This window comes from Dipodomys merriami, unplaced genomic scaffold (assembly GCF_024711535.1).
Source record: "Dipodomys merriami isolate MVZ:Mamm:240054 unplaced genomic scaffold, mDipMer1.0.p SCAF_63, whole genome shotgun sequence".
NCBI classification, from domain to species: Eukaryota; Metazoa; Chordata; class Mammalia; order Rodentia; family Heteromyidae; genus Dipodomys; species Dipodomys merriami.
In genome coordinates, this window is record NW_027206213.1 from 7,769,121 (window position 1) to 7,782,004 (window position 12,884).

At 37.1% G+C, this 12,884-nt stretch overlaps 1 protein-coding gene across 1 annotated transcript in view; it reads right to left on the bottom strand.

The window, feature by feature from the left end:
* LOC138815271 (proto-oncogene c-Rel-like) overlaps positions 1-12,884 on the bottom strand; it is a 31,151-nt gene that overhangs the window by 12,185 nt on the left and 6,082 nt on the right. Inside the window, exons 2-4 of the mRNA XM_070004575.1 lie at positions 10,938-11,080; positions 8,591-8,739; positions 2,322-2,413 (exon numbers count right to left, since the gene is read on the bottom strand). Of these exons, the coding sequence (XP_069860676.1) occupies positions 2,322-2,413; positions 8,591-8,739; positions 10,938-11,080 (384 nt within the window). The remainder of the gene's footprint in view (positions 1-2,321; positions 2,414-8,590; positions 8,740-10,937; positions 11,081-12,884) is intronic.

A 12,884-nucleotide genomic window follows, 5' to 3' on the forward strand; every position in this document is an offset into this window, starting at 1 on the left:
CTCATGGACTTTTCCTGCCTGGGCTGGCTTTGAACTAGGATCCTCAGATCTCTACCTCCTGAGTAGCTAGGATTACAGGTGTGAGCCACCAGCGTCTGGCCTAATCATTTAATTTCTGACATGCCTAGTTTTCTTTTTTGGGCTGGTGGTAGGGCTTGAACTCAAGGCTTCAAGCACTTGTTTGGCTTTTTTTGTCTATTTTTCTTTCTTTTTATTTTATTTCTTATTTATCTTATTTTATTTTTCTATTTTATTTTGAACTCAGGGCCTGGGCGTTATCTCAGAGCCTGGTCAGCTCAAGGCTCACATTCTACCACTTGAGCCACAGCGCCGCTTCCAGCTCTTTCTAAGTAGTTTACTGGAGATAAGAGGTTCATGGACTTTCTTGCCCAGGTTGGCTTCAAACCATGATCCTCAGAACTCAGCCTCCTGGGTAGTTAGGATTACAGGAGTGAGCCACTGGTGCCTGGCTTTATCTTTCTTTCTTTCTTTCCTTTCTTTCCTTTCTTTCTTTCTTTCTTTCTTTCTTTCTTTCTTTCTTTCTTTCTTTCTTTCTTTCTTTCTTTCTTTCCTTTCTTTCTTTTCTTTCTCTCATTTCTTTATTTGACTGCTATGTTGCCTACGTTGGTCTTGAACGCAAAATCCTCCAGACTCAAGTCTCCTAAATGGCTGCAATTTTAGGTATGTCCCACCATATCTGACTTGACATTCTTATTTAAGTACCTTCAGAAGGTATTAATGACTCCTATAAAGCCAGGTGTTGGTAGTTTGTGTCTATAATCCTAGCTACTCAAGATGCTGAGATTTGAGAACTGGGATTTGAAGCCAGCTAAAGAAGACAAATTTGAGACTTTTATATCTAATTAACTAGCAAAAAGCTGGGAGTGGAAGAATGCTTTAAGTTATAGAGTGCCAGCCATGATCAAACAAGCTGAGATCACATGATCTTGAATTCAAGTACTAGTACCAGCACCAAAAAAAGAAGAGATGTCAGCATTTAACTCAGTATATATTTGTTTACAACAATGTTAAAATGTATCAGGAGCTACACAGAAATTATCCTAGAATAAATTCTTAATGTCATTCCCAATAAGATTTAATTATATATATATATATATAATATAATATATATTATAATACTTATATATAAATATTTCATAGATATTATATATAACTATATACATGAATATACTATGAAAATAGTTTGTGTGGCTTCTAATTCTGTATATCGTGTTCCATATTTAGGAATAAGCTTTGCTGGTAAATATATCCTTGAATTACATGTATTCCAATACAACTGTGTATTCAGCAATAAGAAAGGGAAGTATATTCTGTTGGAAGAGTGGCAGAAGGAAAGTCATATTAAAAGAGAATCAGGAGTTGGGGCGCCCCTTTAATCCTAGCTACTCAGGAGGCTGAGATCCGAAGATCATGGGTCAAAGCCAGTCCGGGCAGGAAACTGTGAAACTTTTATCTCCAATAAACCACTAGAAATTCGGAAGTGGCACTGTGGCTCAAGTGGTAGAGCGCTTGCCTTGAGCTGAAAAGTGGAGGGATGGCGTCCAAGCCCAGAGTTCAAGCCCCATGACCAACAAAGAGAGAGAGAGAGAGAGAGAGAGAGAGAGAGAGAGAGAGAGAGAGAGAGAGAGAGAGAGAGAGAGAGAGAGAGAGAATCGGAGCTGGGTGCTGGTGGCTCACACCTGTAATCTTACCTACTAAGGAGGATGAGATCTGAGGACTGTGGTTCAACGCCAGCTTGGGCAAGAAAGTCTGTGAGACTCTTATCTCCAATTAGCCACCCAAAAACTAGAAGGGGAGCTGTGGCTCAAAATGGTAAAGCACTAGCCTTAAGCAAAAAAGCTTAGACAGCGCCAGGCCAAGTTTAAGTTGTTTTTTTTTTGGTCCCATCGTGGGGCCTGAACTCTGGGCCTGAGCGCTGTCCCTCAGCTCTTCAGCTCAAGGCTAGCACTCTACCACTTGAGCCACAGCACCACTTCCGGCATTTTGCTTATGTGGGGCTGAGAAATCGAACCCAGGACCTCAGGCATGTAAGGCAAGTGCTCTACCACTGAGCCAACTTCCCAGCCCCAGAACCAGAACATTTTGAGAAGGTTTTCTTAGAAAAAACAAGGACAGATTTTAAATATAGTTAATTCAAAAAAAATTCAAAAGAAATTAAAAAAAATAAATATAGTTAATTTCTCAGATACAGGTGTAAGTCAACAAGCAGAAAAGTGAACACAAAAAAATATAGGATCATGATATAAATTACCCAGGAAGTTAAAGTATCTAAATAATAGAAATGATTGTCTCAAACATACCATTGAAAGGATTGATTCCTGCATTTATTCTTGAAATAATAACTTCTTTTACTTCTTTTTTCTTTACACATCGGATACCTAAATTTTGAAAACTAGAAGAGAAAAATAAAACTTTCAAAGTTGTATTATATGCAAACAGAATACTTTGAAAACAAACACATATCTACCATTGAGAAGACATTAAAGCATAAATTGTATTTCTAATTCTGATGATAAAGATATGAGTCAAGAAGTAGTTATATTTCTAAGAGAATAACTAAAACAGTGTATCAGTACTATCTTTAATATATTTTATAATTACATCTTACCAACAGATAATTACCAAAGCAGATAGAGATTAGGCAACACCAAAAGGTAAAAATTTACCTCCTACAAATTCATGATCTAAATCACTAAAACCTGCATATTGATCATATAAGGCAAAAGGTATAAAATTATGCCCACAGATATGTTTTGCTGAGTCTGTAGGAATGTTGTCTGCATTTAAAAAAGATTGTATACATTACCAAAATTTAAAAATCTAACAATTACTGGATTTCTGGCTTTTCTTGAACATTTTGGTGGTTTAGCAACAATAGGTGGGCATGGAAATAACTGGTTGGTGCTTAGATTTGTGTCTCCATTTCTTCATGACTTTCCAGTGTTCAAGGACCTGCTGCTCCTCCTGTACCTAATCTCTACCCCACACTCTAACCCCCTGGAGATCGGATTTGTGAGCCCTCACTTCACAGCTAATAGCTGCAGACTAAGTTTTATATCATATCATATCATATCATGCAAAGTTAAAATTATCATATGAAATACTGAATTTTTTATTAGGAAGTGATTTAATACTAACAATACTTAGCAAAATTTCAAAATGTCACTTATGGAAAACTTCTTAAGAGCTACAAATATTGCTGATTTGCATGTGTGTTGTAAAGCTGATGATGGGGGAACTCCCCACCACCACTCAGTCATACTTGTTCCCACATGGAAAAACCATGACATCACTGAAGGTGAGTAGGTGTGAATAAGGAAGCAAAACTCAATTATACTAACATTACTATTTGTTCAATCTTTACATGGCACTAGCAACTAAGACTGCTTTGTTTGCCTCATTCCATCCTCATGCAGCCTTGTGTTCATGCTCTGCACATTTACCATACTTATGATTGGTTAACACCAAAAGTGTTTTGGCCATTTCCTTCCTCTTCTTCCAATAACTAAAAAGTAAATCACGAATTCTTAATTCTTACTTAAAATTTTGTAACTACCATTCTCTTACTTTTTCTCCTTTCAAAGATTCTTCATTCTGTTATTTTTCCTTTTTTGGGGGGAGGGGGGTCCGGTGGTGGGGCCTGAACTCTGGGCCTGGGCGCTGTCCCTCAGCTCTTCAGCTCAAGGCTATCGCTCTACCACTTGAGCCACAGCCCCACTTCCGGCTTTTTTCGTTTTTTGCTTATGTGCTGAGGAATGGAACCCAGGGCCTCAGGCATGCAAGGCAAGCGCTCTACCACTGAGCCATCTTCCCAGCCCCCCATTCTGTTATTTTTCTTTGATAAAAGTTTTAAAAGAATTCTTCATCCAGCCAGGCACCTGTGCTCACGCCTGTAATCCTAGTTACTCAGAAGGCTGAGACCTGAGGATCGAGGTTCAAAGCCAGCTGGTGCAGGAAAGTCCATCAGACTCTTATCTCCAATAAAAACAACCAGAAAACTGGAAGTGGCGCTGTGGCTCAAGTGGTAGAGTGCTTGCCTTGACCTGAAATGCTGAGGGACTGCGCCCAGGCCCAGAGTTCAAACCCCATGACCAAAAAAAAAAAAAAAAGAATTCTTCATCCTAATACATTTATATACCACTTGATTTTGTTTCATTTGTATAATCAGAGAAAGAGGAGGAGAAGGAAAGAGAAACAGATTATTATGACTTGAGGAAACCAAAGATCATGAAAGTTATTTGATTCAATTCAGTCAGTCATCAGTTAGTCAATGTCATTCAACAAGTTTGGGCTCTACTTACTATAGACTAAAAAAGTCTGGAAGGTAACAAGGAGAATAGATACACAGATACACAGACACAAAGACACACACATTTCCTCCCTTCATGGAAATTACAGTTTGGTACAGGGTTAGCAAACTGTTATCCTGAAGGCCAAATCCAGCACAATGCCTGCTTGTGTAAATGAAGTCTGTATTGGAGCATAGCAGTGCTTGTTTATTCACATATCATGCCAAAATAGCAGAGGGAAATGTACCAGAGACCAGAAGGCTCACAAAGCATTAAATATTTGCCATCTAGCCTTTTATAGCAAAGTCTGCTAACTCCAATCTGATGAATCAGAAAGCAATTAAATAATTACACACACACACACACATACACAAAAGACATGTAAAACATGAATCATGACAAGTTTTAAGAAGATACATACAATTTATACGAGCTTATGATAGGACAAAGTTGATCAATTCAGAGTGAGCAAACAGACTTCCTGAAGGAAGTGATACTTAATACAAACAGAACTAAATTAGGGGACGAACTAAACCAGGCAAAAAGAACTAATCATGCAAAGACTCCTAACAAGAGCACTATGAGCAGAAGAATCTAAAGCAGGCTTTCATGATTGGAATATAGAGATTAGGGGAAGCACCAGACAACAGAAGGCTAGAAATACATGTGGGTTATATGGGCCTTGTAGGCAGGCCATGGAAGGAAAGCTGATTTTTAATCCAAGAGCAATTCTAGTTTATTTTAAAAGATCGCTATGATTGTACTATAGTCTAAACTTGAATGGAAATTTAACAATGAAATCCTCCCTATAAAACTAATATAAGCAATTTTTTATTATTTTATTTTATTTTTTGCCGGTCATGGGACCTGAATTCTGGGCCTTGGCGCTGTCCCTTAGCTCTTCAGCTCAAGGCTAGAGCTCTACCACTTGAGCCACAGCACCACTTCCAGCTTTTTCTGCTTATGTGGTGCTGAGGAATCAAACCCAGGGCCTCATGCATTCAAAGCAAGCACTCTACCACTGAGCCACTTTTCCGGCCCTATTTTTGTTTTATTTTGGGGGGGGAGGAGGGTCCAGTCGTGGGGCCTGAACTCTGGGTCTGGGCACTGTCCTTCAGCTCTTCAGCTCAAGGCTAGCGCTCTACCACTTGAGCCACAGCGCCACTTCCGGCTTTTTTTTTCCTGCTTATGTGGTACTGAGGAATCGAACCCAGGGCCTCAAGCATGCAAGGCAAGCGCTCTACCACTGAGCCACTTTCCCAGCCCATATTAGCAATTTTTTAAACAAAAGATTACTTTGGCTAATGTGAGGAAAACTAAGGGAAAAAAGTATAAGAGCAGATGAAAGTCCAGGAGGTAGAAGACTATTTAAAGGGTTCAAATTCAGACTGTTGAATTAGTGTTGTAATGATAAGATTTTACTGGGTAACAGAGAGAGATTAAAGTGTCACTGAAAAGGCTAGTGTATTCACACCTGGATAAGGGTGAGGGATTATGCTTATATTCGTGGCTTTATTGGAATATATTGTGACTAGACACTTTGGAAGACCAATTTTGAGAAGGAAGAGCTAATGTCATAGTATGAGGAGAATCTGGGATATATTTTGATGTGCTTTCAAGAATATTGAGAAAGCAATCAAAATAAAACTATTCCACACTGAAGCTACAGATTCTTGGGGAAAACTAAAGGTCTTTAGGCTGGAGCAAGAAAAGTCTTGAACACACATGTAGGAAAATAAAAAAGTGCTTGAAGAAAAATGAGAACATATGAAGGAGTTTGTATTGATCATATCTGGGTCATTTGACAATCAATATAATGCTAATAATGAACTATAATACATTAAATAATTCTAAGTTGATAGTGATACTTTTTTATTTTGGCCAGTATGGGGATTTAGACTCAGGAATTCGTACTTTCTCAGCTTGCTTGCTAGGCTGGTGTTGTACCCCTGGAGTCCTGCCTCCAACCCAACTTTTTAATGATTTTGGAGATGAAGTCTTAGAGACTTTTCTGCCAAGTCTGGCTTTGAACCACTATCTTCGGAATTGTAGTCTTCTGAATAGCTAGGATTACAGGTGCAATGGCACCAGGCTGACAGATACTTTTTAAATGGGGAAGAGAAAGTTCTTTTCTTTTCTTTCTTTTTTTTTTTTTTTTGTCAGTCGTGGGGCTTGAACTCTGGGCCTGGGCACTTGTCCCTGAGCTCTTCAGCTCAAGGCAAGCACTTTACCATTTGAGCCACAGTACCACTTCCAGTTTTCTGATGGTTATTGGAGATAAGAGTCTCAGAGACATTTCTGCCATGCTGGCTTTGAACTGCGATCCTCAGATCTCAGCCTCCTGAGTAGTTAGGATTAGAGGCATGAGCCACCAGCACCCGGCCTAAGAGAAAGTTCTTAATAACAGTGTCAAAATCACCAAGAATGGAAACAAAACTAATACCACATGTCTCCTGAAGTGATTCTTTGAAAATAGTAGAGCCATAATCTCTGTAGATTTCTGCCCAAAATATTTCATATAACATGGTATCACAAAAATGTTCATGCTAAATATAATGCTACACATAATGAGTAATCAATTTTAATGGAATCTTGGATTGAAGTATAGGTGAGATAAACATAAAATCAATTATTAAGACAATAATTGAAGTAATCAAAAAATTTTACTGCTAAGAGCTGGTGGCTCATGACTATAATCCTAGCTACTCAGGAGGCTGAGATCTGAGGATTGTGGTTTAAAGCCAACCCCGGGCAAGAAAGTCCCTGAGACTCTGATCTCCAATTAACCGCCAGAAAACCAGAAGTGGGGCTGAGGCTCAAGTGGTAGAGCACTTGCCTTGAGCTGAAGAGCTCAGGGACAGTGCCCGGGCTCAGAGTTCAAGCCCCACACCCGACAAAAACAACAACAACAAAAAATTACTGTCTATATATATTTTTTAAAAGTATAGCCAGAAAAGTGGAGAGTAAAACAAGTTTTTAGAAAGTTTTAGAAGTTTTTAGAAATCAAAAAAGAGTATTGCAAGACAAGAATGATCAAAAGTTTATATAGTAATATAGATAGGAAATATTTCTTGCCAAATGTGTATCACTAGATAGTTTAGATTTCTGTTACTATTAATAAAAGGAATTTTTACTTTTTTCTTACAACATAATCAAGTTTGTCTCAAACTGAAGGACAATCTGCCCCAGCCTCCCAAATGCTCACTTTATAGGTAAACACCACCATGCTAGGCTTTAAAAAGTACATTTAAAATTGTTTTTCTTTTCAGTGTTTGTTTTGCTTCATTTTGTTTAACACAGGGTCTCACTCTGTTGCTCAGGCTGGCTTTAAACTCATAAGCTCTAGAGATCCTCTTATCTTAAGTTCTTCAAGGAGCTGAGATTTAATAGATAGGCAATCCACCATCATACTGGACTTAAAGTGTTTTTTATCTAAATTATTATTACTTATATAAAAGGAACGTTGTCAACCCTTTTCTGCTATAATTAAGATTTGTTTTCCCACAAGAGCAATACATGTTCATTGCATAAATAAGTTATAATAAAATAAATATAAAACAAAAATACAAAAATCTCACAATCCTATCCATCCAAAGACAATTACTATTAGTACCTTAGTATATTTACAACCACGTATAGGTTTATTTGCCAAAAAAAAAAAAAAAAAAAAAGGATTATTGCTAGGCACTGGCAGCTCCTACCTATGATCACAGCTACTCAGGAGGCTGAGAACTGAGGATTGTGTTTCCAGCCAGGGCAGGAAAAGTCTGTGAGACATAATCTTATCTCTAATTAATCACTAAAAAGCCAGAAGTGGAGCTGTGCCTGAAGTGCCAGACAGCCTTGAGCAAATAAAATTCAGGGATAGGCTGGGAAGGTGGCTCAGTGGTAGAGCGCTTGCCTTGCATGCCTGAGGCCCTGGGTTCGATTCCTCAGCACCACATAAGCAAAAAGAAAAAAGCTGGAAGTGGTGCTGTGGCTCAAGTGGTAGAGAGCTAGCCTTGAGGTGAAGAGCTGAGGGACAGCGCCCAGGCCCAGAGTTCAGGCCCCATGACTGGACCCCAAAAAACAAACAAACAAAAAACTCAGGGATAGTGCTTAGACCCTGAGTTCAAGTCTCAGGACTGACACACACACACACACACACACGCACGCACGCACGCACACACGATTCTTTTTTATACTTATTTATTCTGCTAAAATGTAACTGACAGTTATGAATAGGAAACAGGGCATTATCTACCTATATATTCTTGAGTTGTCTATGTCTGTGTACTTACAATAGTGGTCTGCGTTCTTGTCCAAATTCTGCTTCATAGTAGCCATCTCTACAATCTTTTCCAACTAAATCATGGGGATGAGGCTTGTATGGATCATTCTTTGTTACTAATGTAATTCTAACTTTCCCTTTTCCATAGTAGTTCATGATCTGCAAGAGAGAGAATATATTATCCATAAATATATCTCATCAGAACTGATGAAGTACAGTTAACACTAAATAAAGTTCAGCTGACAAGCAATTGTAGTTGAGATGAAACACTGCAGAGAATACCAGCAAGGAAAAACTTACCTTTCAATTGCTGGACACATTATTTTCTGCTCCTAATTTCAACTGGTCATATCATCTGACTCTGCTTAAATAAGCCTTTTAAAACAAGTAGAATTATAGCATATCTTTTTTAATCAAAAAGCATGAGAAATACTTACCTGTTAGGTAACTAAGTGTCCTTGTTCTTATATGCATTGGCAGACCATACATATCAATATATATTTAAGCCACATTGAAAATAATACCACATAAATATAATCATTTTACTTAGTTGCAATATTTTGTTTCACAAAAAATTTGTTAATTGGGAAATATATCTATATTATCATATAATAACCAACAAATGCTTAACAAGATGAAGTTTCACACAGACAATACATGTAGAACACTCATAGTAAAGTAAAAGAGGTTTGCATGGGAGAAGCAGAAAGAAATTCTGCAAAGACAGGCAGGAAACATAAATACCAGCATACTACATGAAAGCTAAGTAATTAAGGAAGGTTGGTTTACTAGGTGGAAGACAGTAAATTACAATTTTGAATTTAAACAATAGTAACCAAGAAATATTTGTTGCTTTTCTGGATGAAAGAGTAGGTAACCACTTCAGATCTTAAGATAACAGATCTCAAGCTGTAAAATGTTTATGACCTACTGGAATTGGAAGTATATAAATCTTAGAAATATTTTTTTAAATAAATAATTTAAAATTTTTTAACATTAAAAAAATAAAATTTAGAAAGAAATAGAAAAGTTGAATCATGGAAAAGAGTTTAAAATGGCTCAAAGGCCTGAAAGAATAGAAATTCTAAGTTATTTTAAATATATGTTGTCCAATTTAACACTCAAATAAATTAGACAAACCAAATCCATACTGTTGCAAAAGATGTGATTTAAAAATACAAATTGGCTGGGCACTGGTGGCTCATGCCTATAATCTTAGCCACTCAGGAGGCAGAGATCGGAGGATTGTGGTTTGAAACCAGCCTGGGCAGAAAAGTCTGTGAGACTCTTATTGCCAATTAACCACCAAAAAATCAGAAGTGGCACTGTAGTTCAAAGTGGTACAGTGCTAGCCTTGAGTATAAAAGCTCAGGGACAGTGCCCAGGCTCTGACCGACAAAAACAAAAACAAAAGAGTAAAAAATTCAAACTGGAAGCCAGATTCTAGTGGCTCTTGTCTGTAATCCTAGCTATTCTGGAGGTTTAAGATTTGGAGGATTCAGGTTCAAAGCCAGCCTGGATAGAAAATTTCATGATACTCTGTCTTCAAAATGATCAGCAAGAAGCTGAACTGGAAGCATCACTTAAGTTGTAGGGCACTAGCCAAAAGCAAACAAGCTAAATAAGCACAAGACCCTGGGTTCAAGCTCTAATACTGGCCAAAAAAAAAAAAAAAGCCCTCAAAAACAACAAATGCTGGCTCCATTAAGCCTTTTGACTGGTATTTAAAAGATATTTAATAAAAGCAAATGAGATGCAGCTTATGAAATAAAAAAACTTAAACTTAGTAATAGAAATACAGTATATTCATCAAATTTGTTTTCAATAAAAACTATTTCTCAAATGCAAAGAACATACTAATGTGAGGAATATACTTAAAAATGATATTCTAAATGATGTCAATAATCCAAAGTATCAGAAATAAGCAATAAACAGTAAGAAAAATGAAAGGAGAAAGTTCTCTTTTTCCATAGTTCCTAAGACAAAAAGACTACAGCCACAGGAAGAATAAGTTTTCAAATCCATTTTTTAACCTACACAATAATTTCTCTTACTTCCATATGTAAATGATTTTTTTCTCTTTATAAAATTTGTGGTTATAAAAGGAATCATATCTAAAAGCTGCTTTTGTATACTAAGTCATGCTACTTAGATTAATAGACAACATATAACAGGGAGAATTCCATATTAAGAATGTCCATACACATCTATCTAATACAATCAATTTAAAAGAAAAAAGGGAATAAAAGGAAGATAAGATGGCAGAGGATAATGTGAAGAATCTGAGCCTTTAATTCACTTTCCAAAGCTAAATTAGGAACTACTAAAAGTGAGATAAATACAGTAGAGTCTCTTACCTGGATAGATGGGTATGTTTGGTTGTTGTCTGTACTGTGCTCCCCCGGAATGCTGCCTGCTGATCGTCCTTCACATTTGTATCTGAAACGCATTCCTCTCTGCCTGGGTTGTTCAATTATCTCTATATACGGGTTATAAACACCTGAAATTTTTTAAAGGGAGGGGATAATGAGATTAGATTTACAGTGCAATGCACTTTAATAATTTTCTTTAACAGCACAGTAAAACTAAGGTTTTTCTCTTCCAACATTAAATGCCACGGTTAAAGTTATCAAGACTGAAAAGGAAAGATGCGCCCCTCCAAGATTTAGCTTCTTTGTAGTATTACAGGAGTCAGTCACTTGGTGGTAAAAGTGGAAGACTTCATTTAAAAACTAGATGGCATGGATGGGTCATACCTGACCATGCAGGAGGCTAAGAATGGAAGGAATAAAGTTCCAGGCCAGCCCAAGCAAAAAAGTCTGACTCTTATCTCAATAGAGGGATGCTGGAAGTAGCAACACATACCTGTTAACCCATCAATGAAAGTCTATTAAAGTCTAAATTATGGATCACTATTCAGGCATTCTCCAAGACAGGAAGTTACACCCTATCTCCAAAATTATCATCAAGATAAGCACCCACCTGTGGCTCACACCTGCAATCCTAGCTACTCAGAGGCTGAGATCTAAGGATCTTGCTTCAAAGACAGCAAAGGTGGGAATGTCTGTGAGGCTCTTATCTTCAATTAACGATAAAAGGCAAAAGTGGAGCTCAAGTGACAGAGCACAAAAGCTCAAAGACAGTACCCAGGTCCTGAGTTCAACCCACTGGACTGGCACACACATACACAGACATACACCCACACACCTACACACAAAATTAATAACCAGCAAAAGCCAGAGCTGGACCAATAACAACAACAAAAACCACTACAGAGTTGAGACCATGTCTGGCTCAAGTGGTAGGATGCTTGCCTGTAAGTACAATGCCCTAAGATCAACCCCCAATAGCACGTGCATATACTCACATGCAGATACACACACACAAATAAGAAAACAGGTAAAAGAAAATAATTATTTGCTATTTATTATTAACAAGGGGCTGCGAATATGGCATATTATTCAAAATATGTACCTTCAAGATTAACTACTGATACTTCATGAATGACTCAAAATTATGCTGAGTGGAAGAAGCCAATCCCCAAAGAGCATATACTATATAATTCCATTTATATGAAATTCTGGAGTATGTAAACTAATCTATAATGAATGGAGATCATTAATTGCCTAAAACAGGAGCTGTAGGACAGATGAGAAATTCTGAGGGATGATGGACATATTAGTTATTGTGATGGTATTAATGATTTAAGTTGTAAATATATGTCAAAACTTACCAAATTACATGATTTAAACATGTAACATATCAATTATGCATCAATAAGCTGCTTGAAACATATACATCTTTCCCTTTATTATTCCAATAACAGAAACAAAAGTCTCCCCCAATCCATTTAGTGTTTCTAAATTCCCACAATTACAAGTCCATTTTACTAAGGCTTATATAGTTAGAATGTAATTTTCATAAGGGTAACACAAAGCAAACTTTATTAGTGTACTAGAAACAGAGTCCTTTTAATTTTACCCAGGCACTTTACACAACTTGAAAGGTTATCAACATCTCTTAATGTCCTCCACTGTAAAAGGGAGGTAAAAATGATAGCACCACCTCACAGAGTTGTGAGGGTTGGCTATTACATGTGTTAAATTCTTACCAAGTGTTATACACATAACTGATACTTAATAATTGGAATCCATTATTATTTCACATGCTTTCTTGGTAACAATAATACAGTGACACTGTTGCAATTGTTACCATAATGATTTATGGAACAATGAGGTAAGCACCACAAATTTCTAGTCTACAAAAGTAAGAAAAGTACTAAAACTTTTTTTTTTGGTTGGTCA